Source organism: Dromiciops gliroides, chromosome 3 (genome assembly GCF_019393635.1).
Source record: "Dromiciops gliroides isolate mDroGli1 chromosome 3, mDroGli1.pri, whole genome shotgun sequence".
In the NCBI taxonomy this organism is placed as follows: domain Eukaryota; kingdom Metazoa; phylum Chordata; class Mammalia; order Microbiotheria; family Microbiotheriidae; genus Dromiciops; species Dromiciops gliroides.
This window is the reverse complement of record NC_057863.1, coordinates 543,869,910-543,888,236: the sequence shown is the minus strand read 5'-3', so window position 1 is coordinate 543,888,236 and position 18,327 is coordinate 543,869,910. Positions and strand designations below refer to the sequence as shown.

At 44.7% G+C, this 18,327-nt stretch overlaps 1 protein-coding gene and 1 pseudogene across 2 annotated transcripts in view; both read right to left on the bottom strand.

Moving 5' to 3' along the window:
* Positions 1-2,692: 2,692 nt before the first annotated feature.
* On the bottom strand, positions 2,693-13,950 carry LOC122747915 (annotated as a pseudogene).
* The window catches only part of ARHGEF17 (Rho guanine nucleotide exchange factor 17), a 158,331-nt gene continuing 151,274 nt past the window's right edge, over positions 11,271-18,327 (bottom strand). For both annotated transcript variants that reach the window (XM_043994479.1, XM_043994480.1), the window contains exons 19-21: positions 17,455-17,629; positions 16,046-16,309; positions 11,271-14,245 (exon numbers count right to left, since the gene is read on the bottom strand). In XM_043994479.1, coding sequence (XP_043850414.1) covers positions 14,052-14,245; positions 16,046-16,309; positions 17,455-17,629 — 633 coding nt within the window. In that variant the 3' untranslated portion in view covers positions 11,271-14,051. The remainder of the gene's footprint in view (positions 14,246-16,045; positions 16,310-17,454; positions 17,630-18,327) is intronic.

The following is an 18,327-nucleotide window of genomic DNA, read 5'->3' as shown; positions in this document are numbered from 1 at the left end:
TCAGACACTTATATTAGCTGTGTGAATAGCAAGTCACTTAGCCCCAACTGCCTTACATATCCAGGTTCATCTCCAGACATCCTGAGAGATATATATATATGTGTATATATATATCTATATATATATATATCTATATATATATATATCTATCTTGCCACTGTACCCATATGGCTCTGGAGGAGAGAGTGAGCCTGGTGACTTTGCACAGCCCTCCCTCACTTAAATCCAATTCACTGCAAGTCATGACATCACCCTGATGCCATGGTCCTCTTCAAGAATGGACAAAACAACAATTTTAATGTAGATACAATTATTAGGTTACAACAATTTTAATGTAGATACAATTATTAGGTTATCTATCATATTACAATATTTAGGTTTTTCTTTTATGTCTTTTTAGATACATTAAAAAGCCTTGGGCTTTCAATAGTTCCACTGACCTCTTTTATTAATTATCCTCTAGCAATAATTAATAAATGATTAAATGTTTTTTTTACATATAAGGTATTTTATTTTTTCCGTTACATGTAAAGATAGTTCTCAAATTTTGTTTATACAAGCTTTACAATTTCAGATTTTTCTCCCTCCCTCCCCTCCCTCCCCTCTCCCCTAGACAGCAGGTAATCTGATATAGGTTATATCTATATATCTATATACATATACATATACATATATACACACACATATATATACACATAATAACATTAATCCTATTTCTGCATTAATCCTGTTACAAGAGAAAAAATCAGAGCAGTGATGCAAAACCTCAAAATAGAAAAAAAAAACAACAGCACCCAAAACAAAAGAAATAATATGGTTCAATCAGCATCTATACTCCACAGTTCTTTCTTTCTTTTTTTTTCTTGGATTTGGAGATCCTCTTCTATCATGAGTTCCCTGGAACTCTTCTGTACCATTGCATTGGTGAGAAGAATATAGTCCATAATGATTAAATTAAAAAAAAAAAGATACATTTAAAAAAACCATATCAGTTGCAAATGTGAAGAAGGAAAAAAAGCACACTACCAAACCAAATTTCCACGTCAGCAATACTTGACTCGTTCATTTAGTAAAGTTTTAAGACATGTCATAGTGACACAAGCTTGAAATATCTGTAGGTATTTTCACTAATGGTCATGACACCGCATTGGTGATATAAACAATAGAAAAACAGAGGCTTCCAGGTGGCCAACTAGGGAGGCACAAGCCTGATTCTTCCCATAAGAACATGCCAAATAGTGACAGTTATGATCTTCTTAAAAGTGCACCTGCAGGTTGGCTGGCATCATTATGCCACATAGCTACATTCATCTGCTGCTGCTTGGCTTCTTTGAACGTACTGTTCGTCTATCAAAAATTTCAATGTAGTTCCTAATCATGCTAATGTTCCAGTTAAACAGAACTCTTGACTGACTAATAACCTCCTGAATAAGAGCATTATGCTGCTACACTTTTCCAGCTTTCATGGGCGGACTATAGCAGCTTGTAGGCACATTTTCCTGCCTTTCTCTATAGCACTTTGGGTCTGCTCCATCCTCTGTGGTGTGTCTTTTTGTGTTGATGTGGTAATTTCAAATTCTGTTCTTTTACTGCTAAAATTCATATCTAATGAAAATCTGAATCATGGTTAATCATTTTCACATTAAGTAATGATTTGATAGTTTTTGCCAATTCCTTATCATTCATCTTTGTGATGTCATGAAGCTCTTTGAAGCTGACAGCTTTATTATTGTTAAAAGCCAAGTAGTACAGAAGCTATCAGAACTCATGATATGATTGCTCCAAAAAAACTCCAAATAATGCTATAGGACAATTCCTGGAGCAGCAAAATCCACAAAAAAAAAAAAAAAAAAGGGCTGAGATCATCTTCCAACCAAGGATGGCTTAGAATGTTGGAAGGAGGGAGCTGCTGTCCTGAGACAGGAGTAGAGCCACAGTCAGGATAGCACAAGATCTAGCAGCTTCTACATTAAAGAATCAGAAGGCATGGAATATGATATTCTAGATGGCAAAGGAATTGGGATTACAACCAAGAATCACCTATCCAGCAAAACTGAGTATAATCTTTCAGGAGAAAAAATGGAACTTCAATGAAAAGGAGAAGTTTCAGGTATTTGTGATGAAAAGACACGAACTGAATAGAAAATTTGACTTTCAAATACAAGACCCTAGAGAAGCATAAAAAGGTAAATAGGAAAAAGAAATTAAGAGAGAGGTTAAAAGGTTAAACTGTTTACATGCCTACATGGGAAGATGATATATCTAACTCATAAGAACTTTCTCAGTATTAGGGCAGATGATAGAAATAAATTTAGACAGATTGCACAGGTGGAAATTGATTATGAAGGGATGATATCTGTAAAGTATTTTTTTTGTTTATTTTTTTTTTGTGGGGTGGTTGGAGTTGGGTGACATGCCTGGGGTCAAGTAGTGGATGAGTGTCTTGTGTCTGAGGCCAGATTTGGGCTCGGGTCATCCTGGGTCCAGGATGGGTGCTTTATCCACTGTGTCACCTAGCTGTCCCATGATGACATCTTTAGGGTAAAATTGAGGGGTGAGAGGAATGCACTGGGGGATGGGGAAGGGGAGAGGTAGAATGGGGTGAAATCCCACATAAAAGAAACAAGAAAGGGCTTATGGAATAGGCGGAGAGATGGGGGAGGAGCAGGGCAGCGAATGAACCTTACACTCATCAGAAACAGTTTGATTCTTGTAACAAATTTGAAGCTTCTTGTTTATAATACTCCCCTGTTTCAGTCAGAAAAAAACAACTCAAGAATTTCCTGATAAAACTTTAAGGGGAATTTTTTTATACCATTCAACATGAACAAAGGAGTTAATAACTCCATGGATTACTTTTTGGTTTGGTTCTTCTCCACAGTGATCATTTTTTTATTTCTTGAAGGAGCATTTGTAGAAGATTGCCTGAAGTGGCTTACCCATCAATTTTCTTCACATATCCAATGCTAGCTCTCCTATTTCCATGAGTGGTTCATCCATATCCATGCTAGCACATTCATACTGAAGGGCAGCCTCCATCAATTTATTCTTCTTAATAAATTGTGTGTTGTGATACCTATATAAACAGTCTATGTGGTCTTCCCCTAGCTATATTATTCCCAATACCTATGACATATAACTAATATTTATTTTTCAGACTCTAGACCTCTCTTGTGAAAATGGTGTACAAGATTTTCCAAAAAAAAAAAAAAATGTAGTCTCTGTTTAAAGTCTTTCAGAATAGGCCACACATAAAGCATAGATGTCTGAAAAGCCATTATTTAAAACTGTTCTTTCAACATCATCCAACGTGACAACAACTTTGATCGTCATTAAGAGTTTATTCCGGGCAGCTAGATGGCGCAGTGGTTAAAGCACCGGCCCTGGATTCAGGAGTACCTGAGTTCAAATCCGGCCTTAGACACTTGACACTTACTAGCTGTGTGACCCTGGGCAAGTCACTTAACCCCCATTGCCTGCAAAAAAAAAAAAAAAAAGAGTTTATTCCATACTACATCAAAAACCACTACTCTTGGTTTCAGGGACCTTGTGGGAGTTTAGTGTTGAAATCTATGTAGAGAGGCCTAGAGAGGGGCAGGAAAGTAGAAAAAGCCAAGTTAGGCTGTCAGCTGGGCCCCCTACTCACAGCACTGCCCTGACTGTATTGCTCTGGAGGCCTTGTGAGCCAGGGAGTAGGGAGGGGGGCCCCCATGGAAGGGGAGTTCTGGTTTGCAGGGTGTCTCTATGTAGCCCCTAAGTTGTCTTTGGCTATAAAAATGTCTCACTCTGACCTTTTGTTTGCTGCTCCTAAAATTTATTTGAGGAGTTATTTTAAAGTTGTTTGGAGGGGGATGTTGGGAGAGTTCAGCTGGGTTAGGACCTGTATTCCACCATCTTGGCTCCACCCCACCACCTTCCTGCTCTTTTACATCTTCTTTTCAGGATCTTTATCTAGGTCAGACCCACTAACCCTGAGTACCCCCTCTCTAATTTCTCTACACTAATTGACTTAGTGATCTCATCAACTCCCTTAGATTCAGTTAACATCTCTATACAGATGATTCTCACATCTATTAGTCTAGCCCTAACCTCTCTCCTGACCTCCAGTCTCACATCTTCAACTTCTGTTGGACATCTTAAACTAGATGTCCGGTAGACAGATTACTCTCAACAAAGATGTCCTAAACTGAACTCATTATCTCCCCCCTACCTCCCCTCTTTTTAACTTCCCTATTACTGTTAAGGGCACCACCGTCCTCCAAGTCTCCCCCTCCCCCCAAGGCTTGCAACCTAGACGTCACCCTCCCTCATGCTCTTGTACCACTATATCCAATTGGTTTCTCAATCCTATCATTTCTACCTTCAAAACATTTCTTCTACAGACCCCTTTCTCTCATCTGATACTGCCTCTACCCTGATGTAGGCCCTTATAATTTTCTTCCTGGAATATTACAGTAGCTTCCTGGTTGGTTTCCCTGCTTCAAGTCACTTCCCCACCCTCCACTCAGCTATCAAATTGTTCTTCCTAAAATACACATCTGACCACGTCACTTCCCTATTCAGTAAAACTCCATCATCTCTCTAATTACCTCTATGATCAAATATGAAACCTTCTGCATGTGTGTTTTTAGGCAATCCGGGGTTACGTGACTTGCCCCAGGGTCATATTCTGTTATGGGGGAAATTGGTGGGGGTTTGAGATAGGGGTTTGGGGTAGGGGTTCTCAGGAATTCCTCTTTATAGAATTACACCCTCTTGCACACAGGCAATAGAATAAGATAATAGTTTATTTAGGGGCTAGGGAAAGGAAACCAAGAGGGAAATCCTTGGACTTCTCATGGGGAGAAGGCATGGCACAGAGCGTGGCTCTGAGATATCAATCTCCCCGAGCAGGAGACAGACGGATACTTTTATAGAGGCCTGATGGTGGTTCAATGAGGTGGTCGTCTGACGGTGGAAAGTTCTCCTATTGGGGGCGGACCATCCCCCACTGGTGGTGGCTGGGGGAAGTTGGGTGAGGGGTGGCTCTGGATCTCTCAAGCCATCTCTCTGCTCCTCATGCCACAAAGGCAGCAGCCTCACCCAATCTTATCTCCCTGAGGGGTGGGAGAGACTGGTTAGGTGTGTCTGTCCTTTGGTTTAGTTTCTCAAGGAGAAGGTTTTTTTGATTTACCCCACAAAAACTTCTGGGGTACCCAGGACCATTCAAATGAGGTAACCAGGCCCATAACATTTCTTGTAAATGTCTGAGGCTAGATTTGAACTCAGGTCCTCCTGCCTCCAGGACCCATGCTCTATCTACTGTACCATCTAGCTGCCCCCTCTGAATGGCTTTTTTTTTTTTTTTAAAGTGAGGCAATTGGGGCTAAGTGACTTGCCCAGGGTCACACAGCTAGTAAGTGTCAAATGTCTGAGGCTGGATTTGAACCCAGGTCCTCCTGACTCCAGGGCCAGTGCTCTATCCACTGCACCACCTAGCTGCCTGTCTGTATGGCTTTTAAAGTTCTTCACAGGATACACCATCTCTCTACTCTGTGCATCTTCACTGGAGGTCCCCCATACCTGGAAGTCTCTCCCTCCTCATCTCTGCTTTAAGATTATCTTCCGTTTATCTTGTATATAGCTTATTTGTACATAGTCGTTTGCATGTTGGCTCCCCCATTAGACTGTGAGGTCCTTGCGAACAGGGGTTTTGTTTGTTTGTTTTGCTTTTGCTTTTGCCTTTCTATGTATCCCCAGTGCCTAGCACAGCGCCTGCTAGGGGGCAGACACTTTGTCAGAATGTGTTAAGTGACACAGGTTCTTATAAAGGGTCTTGTGGAAAAGGCTAGGTCATCCTCTCTTCCCCTCCTCCCATCTTGGTTCCTTCCAGGATTTTAGAATTTAGAACTGGAAGGACTAGTAACCCAGTCCTTTCTTTTTTGTTAGGTTTTTATTGATTCCTTTTGTTTTTTTTTTACAAAGCAGTAATTTCCTGATATCCTCTCTCCTTCTCTACCCACCATTGAGCCTTTCCTCTAGCAAAGAAAAGCAATTTATGCAAAACTAAAGGAAAAAAAAAATGATTGGGGGCAGCTAGGTGGTGCAGTGGATAGAGCACCGGCCCTGGAGTCAGGAGTACCTGAGTTCAAATCTGGCCTCAGACACTTAACACTTACTAGCTGTGTGACCCTGGGCAAGTCACTTAACCCCAATTGCCTCACTAAAAAAAAACAAACAAAAAACCAATTGCCTCACTTAAAAAAAAATGATCAGAGCTATACAAAATGTAAATGGGATACCTGGGGAGGTCCTGGTTCCCTCTTCCCTGGAGGTCTTCAGGCAAAGGCTAGATGTTACTCTTCTGGTATGTTGTATAGAGGATTTTTTTTTTTTTGAGTTATAAAGTAGATGGCCCCTAAGGTCTCTCCTGACTCTGATGATCTGTGGTAATGCACTTAAGGGTTGGTGGCTGTGTATACAATGGCTCCCCCCCCCAATTCTTCTCAAAGCTCATTCACTTTTTTTTTTTAAGTGAGGCAATTGGGGTTAAGTGACTTGCCCAGGGTCACACAGTTAGTAAGTGTTAAGTGTCTGAGGCCGGATTTGAACTCAGGTACTCCTGACTCCAGGGCCGGTGCTCTATCCACTGCACCACCTAGCTGCCCCTCATTCACTTTTTACAGATGAGGAAATTGAGGTTCTAACAACTGAATTGCTGGAGTTTACATAGCTAGTTAGGAGCTAGCTGGGATTTAAAAGAGATCTTTCCATTGCACCCCACTTTTCACTGGTTGGGGAGGGGATGACCTTTCACAATGTTCATAAAATCTGAGATTCTCAGTGATGGAAGAAGCCCCAGCAGTGGCCTGTTCAGTTCCTCCTTGATAGGAATCCCCTTTATGAGATCCTTGACAACTGGGTGTCCAGCCTCTACCTGATGGGGAGCTCACTACCAAGGCAACTGATTTCACTTCATCAGGTCTCACAGTTAGGAAGGTTTGCCTTCTGTTTTCCCTAAGCCGGCTTCTCTTAGGTTTAGAATCAATCAGCCAGGTAATCAATCCCCAAACTTTTATGATGCATTTACTCTGTGGCAGGTATTAGGACCAGTTTCCACACTTCCTTTTCCTCTAAACATCAGCCCTTCAAAGCTTTGTGCTAAAAGGATCATTTATAAAATATTAGTGTTATGGGGGAAATAGAGTGGGGGTTTGGGGATAGGGGTAGGGATCCTTAAGAATTCCTCTTTAAAGAATTACACCCTCTTGCACACAGATCCAATAGAATAAGATAATAGTTTATTTAGGGACTAGGGAAAGGAAACCAAGAGAGAAATCCTTGAACTTCTCATGGGGAGAAGGCATGGCACAGAGCATGACTCTGAGATACTAATCTCCTCGAGCAGGAGACAGACATATTTTTATAGAGGTCCGATGGTGATTGTCTGACTGTGGAAAGTTCCCGATTGGGGAAGGACAATCCCTCACTGGTGGCTGGGGGAAGTTGGGTGAGGGGTGGCTCTGGATCTCTCAAGCCATCTCTCTTCTCATGCCACAAAGGCGGCAGGCACACCCAATCTTATCTCCCTGAGGGGTGGGGGAGACTGGTTAGGTGTGTCTGTCCTTTGGTTTAGTTTCTCAGGGAGAAGGTTCTTTGATGTACTCCAGAGAGCTTCTGGGGTCCGCTAGCTATGCCCATAACATTAGGAATTCAGAGTTGGGAGGGACCTTTTGTTGTCATTCAGCTATTTTTCAGTCACGTCCCACTCTCCATTCGGGGTTCTCTTGGCAAAGATACTGAAATGCTTTGCCATTTCCTTCTCTAGTTCATTTTACAAATGAGGAAACTGAGGGAAACAGGCTTAAGCAACTTGCCCAGTGTCACACAGCTAGTGTCAAGTGTCTGAGGTCAGATTTGAACTCAGGTTTTCCTGAATCCAGGGCCAGTGCTTTATCCACTGCACCACCTAGCTGCCCCCCCCCAGTATTCTTACACTTTATTCTTCACCCCACGTACTCTGTAATCTAGTTCTTGCTAACTGTAATTATTTATCTAGTGGTTTTTAAAAATGAATTTGTGTATCAAATGACATGTTTGCTTCTGCTTTATTTTGGAAGAAATCCTGCTTTTAAAAAAAAAGCCCATTTTTTCTTTCCAGTGGTATTTAAGCACAGCTTTGCAGAATGTCTTATTTTGGGGTTCTTTTCAGAATTTCATATTTTAATATTTCCTTTGATTTTTCATAAGTAGGGGGTAGTCTTGAGTAATTTGGACTTTTTCTCATTATATGATGATCTTTCTTCTTGTTACCTACAATATTTTTTACTTAAAACAAGAGTCCATTGGTTTGATCATGATGTTTCTTAATGAGTTAAATCCAAGGTATGTCTTTGTCAGTAGTCTACAGATTCTGTTCATCCCTGTTTTTCTTTTTGTTTCTAATACATCTGGGGAATTTTTCTTTCTGATTTTTTTGAATTATAGCCTTTAGACTTTTTGTTTCATGGTATTTTTCTAGGAGGCCTATTATCCTTTGATAGTCTCTTCATAAGACAGTTTGCTAACATTTCTTGTCTAAATATAGCTGACTGAGCCAGTTATCAGTTACTAGGAACTTCTTGGCATGTAGGTGGGTCAATCAGTGGTTAAACATGGAGTCACTTTTTTTTTTTCGGGGTAATGAGGATTAAGTGACTTGGCCAGGGTCACACAGCTAGTAAGTGTCAAGTGTCTGAGGGTGGATTTGAACTCAGGTCCTCCTGAATCCAAGGCCAGTACTTTATCCACTGCGCCACCTCGCTGCCCCATGGAGTCAACTTTTGTCAGGGCCTAGCAGTTGGTCAATCCTATCTTCATATAATATCCTATCTTCAAGCACAGTTCCTTGGCTTGTAGAGACCATATATGTTCTCTTTTGTCATTTAAAATTCTTATTCAGTTAGATTTTCTTCCAACTACATTTGCGTTCTAAAAATGTGGTTTAAAATGTGTTTTTCTACTATTATCTTTTTCAGGGAATCTATGGTTTTGAAGAGTTTCTCCACTGTTTATTCTAAATTCTCTACTCTCTTTACTGTCATATTGATTTCACTCAGACCCTCAGAGTTGGAAAGGTTCTCAGCAATCCTTTGGTCCATACCTGCTGGATCGAGTCCACACTGCAATACAGTCAACAGATGGTCATCAAGCCTTCACCTGTAAAATAGTGAGGGGGAACCAACTACTTTTGAAGACAATCCATTTTACTTCTGTTTGGCTCTAGTTGTTAGGAAGTTTTGTCAAGCCTGAATCACCTCTTTGCTACTGCCACTCATTGTTCTTGGTTCTCCTCTTGGATACTAAACAGAACAAATCTAACCTTTCTTCTATATGACATTGTTACATATATGACTACCCCCACCCCATCTCCTCTTGCCTGGGCTAAATGTCTCCATTTCCTTCCACAGATCACCATAAAGGCTTGTCTTCGGTCACCTCACCATCCTCCTCACAGCCTTTTAGACTTCCTCCAGCTTCCCAGTGAAGGGAAAACCTGGGTTTATACACTACCTTCCATGCTTACTGGTTGTGTGACCCTGGATAAATCACTTAATCTTCTTGTGCCTCAATTTCTTTACTTATCAAATAACAAAGTTGGACTTGAGGAACTCTAAGGTCCCTCTAGATCTAAGTCTATAATCTTATGGTTTGTTCACTTCCTAGATGTAGGACCCTGAATAAGTCACTTTAACCCTGAACCTCCTTGGCTTCTTGATCTCTAAAATGGGCAATTGTAATTGTACTACTTATACTTTTATAGGACTGCTGAGAGGACATTGTTTTATAAACCTTAAAGCACCATAGAAATGGGGGGAGAGAGTTATTACTGTAAGGGAGGGGCTCAAATAAATCACTCAAATCATCCCACCTGAAACCCATAAATTATAACTTAATACGGTTATACTTGTCTTAATCAATTAACCAATCTGAGTCCTTGGTCAGCACTCAGATCCTGGAGTGGCATTGCACAGGATTGTTCAAATTTGGCTGAGGAAACCAGATTACATCCTAAAGAAATGTCTATAAAATATCAAGCCATTTTGGGCCTGAGAGATTGTTCCAGCTAAACCCTTGTGAAGGAATCAGTGGGGGGTGGGGATGGGGAAGAGGAAGGAAAAGAGGCTTCCTATCTTCCCATTACTATCCTAGCAGTGTCCCTGGATCAGCTGATGGCAGTGTCTGCATCAGGATCCAAGGACAGCCTGGATGAAGATTCAAGGTTCCACAAAGAGTTTAGCAGAAAAACAATACCATACTTAAAGGGAACATGCATAAGGATTTTCAGGAACTGTTTGTTTTTGCCACATGTGCTTTTAAAGCTACAGGTCATATTCCCTTGGATTCTGTATGGACTTATGGGAGCATGTATCACAGGCTTTTGAGGGCTTGTTTTGTACTGTTTTTACTATACCACTTTTCTAACAACTAATTGAGTCTGGATGACTAGATAATCATGAAGGGAGGCACACTAGTGTTCAAGCTGTAGCATTAGAAAGACATCCCTCTGGGTTAACCCTAGAGCCCTGAGAGAATGTAAATTGTCCTACTCTGGGGATCCAAATAATTATAAGAATAGGAGTTGGGATAATAGCTCTAAAGTATGAACTACATTATTATCAAACATTTGACAACTAAGGTGTCTTCCCAAGTCTTCTCTTCTTCATTCTTAACATGGCTAGTTCTTCCTACATTTATGACCCTCAATGTCACATTAATCCTCCAGGCTTGTTTCCTCACATTTAAAGGGAGGGTATTGGCCTAGCCAATCTCTGACCCTTCACTCTGAATCTTTGGTTTCCATCCATTCTCCCATGGGATGGCTTTCCATACTCTCCTCATTTTGACCATTACCTTCTTGCAGACATCCAGTCTTCAGAAGACCTGCAGACGACCTTGCAGGTAATTTGCATTCCTGATGCAATGTTTCTTCTGTGGGATAATTTGACACCTTAACCGGATACACCCTTGTCTCTATGGGAAAATGTGTTCTATGCTCCTAGTCACCAACTTGACAAATATCTGGTATCTTTCCTGTCCTGGAAGGAAGCTGTGGTGAGTATCTCATAGGATTTAGAAATGGCGAGGCATGGGGGAGAACCCAAAGCATCCAGTCCAGGTTCCTAAACTTTTTTTTTGTCACAGATCCCTCTGATGAAATCTTTTCAGAAGAATTAAAAAAAAAAACAAACTAACCACCTCATAATTGAAGAAAATGCTCATTTTCACTTAAAGGTTAGTGAAAATAAAGATACAATTTTTTCCATGTGAGTTCAGTTTCCCTAAAATTTATCCACATATGCATAAAGCCCAGGTGAAGGACCCCTGATCTAGTTCAAATTGTTCATTTTGCAGATAAGAAAACTGAGGCCCAGAGAAGAGAAAGGATTTGACCAAGGTCACCTGGGTAGTGAGTGACAAAGCTGGGATTCTTAGACTCCCTATCTCCATTGAAGGAGGGAGTCACCTCTCAAAGAGACAGTGACCAGAGAGCAGAGTGGGTCCTCTCATATCCCCCATGGCATGTCTGTTCTGATGCCTGTCAGCCCTGTGTCCACAACAGGGGGGCGGGAATAAACCAGGGCTCCTGCACCACCTCTCCCCCCACCTTGCCCCAGATGTGTCCATTTTTCTTTGTGTTTCTGTTTATTGACTTGTTTGAAACTTCATCATCCATGGAGTTAATACATGGTCATTTGGTAGTGAGAAAAACAGGACCTTGAACCCGTGTCCCCAGCCCTCGTCCTCCCGAAACCTGGACATGACAAGCCAGAGTCCCCAGGTTGGGGGGGGGGTGAAACCTTTGGAGTTACAGCTTGGAGAATGCAGGCAGTAGGGAGGTCAGGCTCTCTCCCGGAAGGTGAGTGGGTGGGGGAGCTGGGGCTGGACAGGGGGTACATCTGGGTCCTCCAAACCACTCCCTCCCATGTCCCTTAAAGAGGCCCCATCAGATTCACTCTGCTTTGGGGATGGAAGTAGAAGGGACTAGGAGGTTATCTTCCTGAAAGGGCTCAGTCTGTGAGGATGGAGAGAATTCAAGAGGGAAGGAGGTTCAGTGGTTAGAGTCCGGGGTGGGAGAGAGGGAGCTTGGGACTTCCATTTTTGGTTCTTGACTCCATCGGTCCCTCTCCCCTGTCCCCTAGTCATCATATGTGCCAGTGTACCAGATGCTACAGTGTGCAAGCATGATGGGAGTGGGGCTAAGGGCTCAGATGAGCCTGGAGGGGAAAGGCACCAGAAGGTTCCCAGGCCCTTTCTGCCTAACCTGGCCAATGGTCAATTAGCCCAGGGCTGGGAAACCTCAAGATAACCCATGTGGAACTCATTGTGTGACCTGGATAAATCCTGGATAACCCAGAGACTTCTTCATCATCATCATCATTAGCTGCCTCCCTGATCCATCCAGGGCTCTCAAACGTCTTCCTTATTCCAAACAACATAAACCAATGAAAAGCTGCCAATGAGCAGGAAAATGGCTCAGGGTGGAGGAAAGAACCTGGAGAATTTATACACGGAACTCCTGGAGAACTGAGGCTTAAGATTCCAATTGATCCTCCCTCCCCAGTCCCATCCCTCAGTGATAGGAGAGGGGGTCTAGAAAACGGAACGGAGCCTTCTTGGACACTGTATCATGGATAATGGGGAATAGGACCAGCTTCTAGGTCTGGATAAGGGAGAGTGGAATCAGTGGAGCGCAGGTTCCACAGTTAGAAGAAACCTTAGAGATCACCTAGTCTAGTTTCCCTTCAGTTTACAGAGGAGGAAACTGAGGCCCAGAGATAGAAAGGTGACTCACAGTCACAGCACAGAGTTAGAATTTGTTTGTTTTTTTGTTTTTTAGTGAGGCAATTGGGGTTAAGTGACTTGCCCAGGGTCACACAGCTAGTAAGTGTTAAGTGTCTGAGGCCGAATTTGAACTCAGGTACTCCTGACTCCAGGGCCGGTGCTCTATCCACTGCGTCACCTAGCTGCCTCTAGAATTTGAATCGAGGTTCTCAGGCTCCAGATCCACAACTGTTTCAGATTCTAGCAGGGTATGATGCCAAGTGGCATTCATTTCTCCAGTCCTGAATTGCCACGAATGGTGGGCTGCATGTGCCAGGAGGGGTCTGTGAAGCTGTGCCTTCGGGGGTGGGAGAGGGACTGAGTGGGTTTGGAGGGTCCAGGAGGGAAGGTGTTGTGAATGTGCAAAACTATTGTGTGGGGACAGAGGTGGGGATGGGGACTACGGGGGACTAGGACATTCTGCTCCCTTCAGGAAGGTCCGTTTCAGGCACGAACTCAACATCCCTCTAGAGGAAGGGATGATTCTGTGTTTCTTGCCCCCAAATCTTGCCCTCCCTTCCTCCCTCCCTCCCTCCCTCCCTCCCTTCCTCCTTTGATTGCTAGGCTGGACTGGGGCATAAATAAGTGCTCTGGGAGTTACCACGAGCGTCTAAAAATATACATAAATACTGTACACATGGGGAGTGCCCTCCACGCCTCCTCCTCTGATCCCTAGCCACCAGCTTGGGCTCCACTCACCCTTTCCCCCCTGTTGTTGGCCCTGTGGGGCTACCTCCCCTACTCTACCCACAGCCTCCAGGAAGCACTTGCAATATTGCACATAACCCTCTGGCCCGTGGCTGCCCAAGGATGAGTGCCTTCCCTCTGCCCCAAGGAAGTGTGATGGGGCCTGGGCTACCTGGACAAGGAGGGAATCAGGGCAACCCTGGGAACACAGAGTGAGGGCAAGGTGAGGAGGCTGGGGCTGGCAGCGGCTGGCATCCTGCTGCCCCGCAGGCCAAGGCCTCCCTGGATGCGATCCGTTCTCATGCACGTGTGTGGTCTCCAGATGCACATGGAGCAGGGGATGGGGGATGCCACGAGGGGAGACGTTGGGCGCAACCCGGCCGGGTGTGTTCCAGACGCGAGTCCTTTGTGGGGCCACATGCCTGTGCCCAGGACGCCCACACACCAGTCAGCCCAAGGCCCACAGGTGCACACACGGGTGCAGAGCGGGGTGGCGGCGGGGGTGCGGGATCGTGTCCGGGTCACACCCTCCACAGGAGGAGGTGGTTTGTGCTATCGTCCCGCCCCACGGTCTCGCTGCTACTGCTGCTCAGTCTGAAGTCCTCATAGCCATCACCCCCGCTGATCACCAGCATCTTGGGCTTGACCAGGGCTGGGACCGAGCCTCGGTGTCGGGAAGAATCCCTTCGTTCCAGCAGCGCCGACTTCTCGGGACCTGGCGGGGGCGGGGACAGCAGAGCAGTGTGGTTAGTGTGAAAGAGGCGGTCCATCCCAGACCCCTGGCACACTCCTGTGCGCCCCCCCCCCCCAGGTTAATGTTCCCTTGTTTCTTTTTGCCCCAAACCACATCACTTCCCGTCTCCCATGGTAGCCCATTTTCCATGCCATTGCCTACGCTATGCATTATTTTCTGTTTAATACAATTATTTCCTGCTTCTCTCAAGTTATAGCTTGGTAGAGACACTGCCTGCCTACCATTGTAATTCCCATTGCGTACCTTTCTTCCTGTCTCCTGTCTTCTAATGCCTTAACACTTTGTATTTCCTATGTCACATTTCTTGTCATGTATAATGACTTCCTGCCTACCACAGATTACCTCCTGACATGGCTAAACACTGCCTACCTTCCTTCCTTTCCTTTCTTTCTCTCCTTCCTACCTTCTCTCCCTCCCTCTCTTCTTTTCCTCCCTCCCTCCCTCCTTCCTTCCTTCCCTCCTTCCTTCCTTCCTTCCTTCCTTCCTTCCTTCCTTCCTTCCTTCCTTCCTTCCTTCCTTCCTTCCTTCCTTCCTTCCTTCCTTCCTTCCTTCCTTCCTTCCTTCCTTCCTTCCTTCCTTCCTTCCTTCCTTCCTTCCTTCCTTCCTTCCTTCCTTCCCTCCTTCCCTCCTTTCATTTTTCAGTCCTGAGTAACAATTTCCTTTATACCATAACCTACTTCCTGGCATGCAGAGACACCTATCATAATAACAATTATAATACTGACAACAACAACGACGATGACGACGACGATAATTAGCATTGATCTAGTAAATGAGGTTGGATTTGGAATAAGGGATTTCTTGACTGCAGATTTGACATTCTGTGCACTATGGCGCCACCTAGTGGTCTCCTCCTATTAAAATTACTTTCAATCCCTACTAGCCCTTTCCAGTTCATTTTAGTTCCTTCATTCCCCTTCCCACCATGTTCTTAACTTTCTCTGGATCATGCCCTTTCTACTCCCTCCCTCCCTCCCTCCCTCCCTCCCTCCCTCCCTCCTTCCTTCCTTCCTTTCTTCTTCCCTCCTATCTATCCATCCATCATGTATAGCTATTTCATAGCTATGAGAAACTACAGCCCATTTTTGATCTTGAATGGCTTCTTCCTGTCTGCCACCAGCGACTTCCTGGATAGTATAACCATTTCTTGCCCCTCCTCGGTCCATTTCCCAAGGAATATCCCAGCAATCCTTTTGGACCAGACTTGCAATTTCATTGTAGGGAACTCCCGACAAAAGTCCCCTCTGCCCATGTTAGTCATCACCTCTCTGTCACGTCTAGGCCTAGGGAGTTGCCTTGAGCACCAAGAGGTTAAGTGATTTGGCCAGTGTGTGTCAGGGGTGAGACTTGAACCCAGGTCTTGCTGACTGTAGGATGGCCTTCTTTTCACTATGCTTGGCTATTTCTCACGATGATCATGTTTTCAGGAAAATAAAAACGCCAAGGCAGAAAGGAGAACTAGACATACAGCTTGACGAATCAGCACTTCTAGAAAGAACGCTGGGAGCGTTCTGGCTTGTCATGAAAACAAGGACTGCCCTGGAAACGGGGGCTGTGCAGTTGGCTCCGCCTCAGCCTTAAGTCCCCTGTGACCTATTTCCGCTCTTGAGTAACATTCCCGTCTCCCACACACTCACTTCCTCAATTTTGGGGATGTCGAGAGGTTTCCTGTCCTACCCCTGACTGTTGAGGTCTCTCCTTATGGGGAGAGGGGAAGGTTGAAGCCAGGGCTACAGTATCCCCAGAGCCTGCCTGACTTACTTGCGTCATGGGATGGCGGAGGGCAGAGGAGGTCAAAGTTGTCGGGGAGCTCAATAGCGGTCAGGAAGCGCACGTGCCCCGTGTGACCCTGGACCAGGCCAGCGGGACTCAGTGGGGCTCGAGGGGTGCTGACGGTACTGGGCGAGGTGGGCATCGTGAGCACCACCCCAGCACTGGTCCCAATCCACAGCAGGTCCTCACAGGCCAGCAGGGCTGTGATGCGTAGACAGGCAGCTTTGTGCTGGCGAATGATGGCGTCCGAGCCTGGGAAGAGTGGGAATGAATGGGATGCAGGGGGAATCGGGGGCTCCCGACCCTTCTGAATGCCCACAGCACCAAGCCTGTTTGGCCACCCCAGCAAAACAGCCTTCAACCACCCTCCTTAAGGGGACAAGGGACAACTCCATTAGGTGAATGACAGCTCTGGAGGGGACCTTTGGAAGCATCCCAGCCCCTGCATGGTACAGAAGAAAATCCTGGGGCCTAAGTGGGGGAAGTCACTTGTACAAGGTTATGTAGCTCTTTCTACCAGTGACTTACTTCACTAGCAGAGTTAGGGCTCAAGCTCAAGTCTCCTGATGCTCCCATCCCTCACCCCTTGTTGATCAGCTAGTTTATGGCTAAGCACTTGAAACGAACGTTTGGCCTGACATTCAAGGCATTTTACAGTCTAGCTCCAATTGACCTGTCAGCCTTAATTAACTGCACTTCCTGCGGTTTCCTATTTAAATGTTTCAGTAACTATGACCCTCAGAACTGTCACCACCCTAACCAGAGGAGTAACTCCCACTATCTGATTACTGATTAACGTGCCATTTGAGTATCATGGCAGAAAATTTAAAAAATAATAGCTGGCATTTAGAGAATACTTTAAGGTTTGCAAAATGCTTTGCAAATGTTATTTCATTTCATCTTTATAACCACCCTGGAAGGCAGGTTACGGTAGTATTATCCCCATTTTACAGATGAGGAAACAGAGGCATCCAGAAGTGAAGTGACTTGTCCAGGGTCATATAGCTAGTAAATGTCTGACACTGGATTTGAACTCTCATCTTTTTGAACTCAAAATCATAAAACTTAGTTGATTTCATCCACAACAAATTCATTGAAAGGCCTGGATTCAATGCACCTCAATAAGCTAGAGATCTTAAAATACCCAGTGGAGAAGCTAGTTTGGAGGGGTTAGACTTGTCCAAGGTCACATAGCTAGTAACAAGCAATTTGAACCCTACTCTCCTGACATCAACTCCAGCATCCTTAGCATTAAATCATCCTGCCTCTCCATCTTCCCTCTTTTCACTCACTGTCCTCATAGGCTCCAATGGAGCCTGGGCCTCCCCTCCCATCAAGCCCCTGGCCTTCCCCATCTCCTTCCCCCATCTTGGCCCTGGGTTCCCGGCCCGCCTCACCAGCTAGCATCTTGTGCACAGGGGGTGTGATGTCCACCTCAGCCAGTTGCTCGAAGGTACCCGAGTGGTACAGTCGTACTTGGGCTGTGCTCTGTAGGGCAATCCAGACGCCCAGGCTGGAGTTCACCATGCAGGCCACACTGCGATTGGGGTCTAAGCCGACCTGGAACGTATGCTGGGGTGGCAAGGGGTAGGATGGAGAAGAGGGATGACATTCACTTTTCTGGGCTGGTTTGACATAATAAAGCCTTCTCTTCACATATTCCACATTCTATATTGTAGCCGGACTAGCCTACTGGCTGTTCTCTGTCTATAATATTCCATTTCCCACCTACACACCTTTGCCCTGGCTTGTACCCCATGCCTGGAATGCATTTCCCTCTTTACTTGAGAATCCCTAGCTTTCTTTAAGTCTTAGCTCATGGGTCAGTTCCTTTCTACTTGAGGTCAGAGCACATCTCTTCAGTTACTGTGCCTTCCTGCCTCAAGACTCTAGATTTTATATTTACTTTTCTGGGTACATTCTATTTCTCTCCAGTAGAATAGAAACTCTTGAAGGATAGGGACTGTTTTATTTGTGTTCCCAGTTCCTAGCTGAGTGCCTGGTGTACAGTAGGTATTAGAATGAATGAATGAATGAACTCAAACACTTTTTACCTCTGGTGCCTCATTGATTTTCCTAACCAAAGCTTTTTTTTTTTTTTTTTTGGGTGAGACAATTGGGGTTAAGTGACTTGCCCAGGGTCACACAGCTGGTAAGTGTCAAGTATCTGAGGTCAGATTTGAACTCAGGTCCTCCAGAATCCAGGGCCGGTGCTCCATCCACTGCACCACCCAGTTGCCCCTTTCCCAACCAAAGCTAATGCACATTAG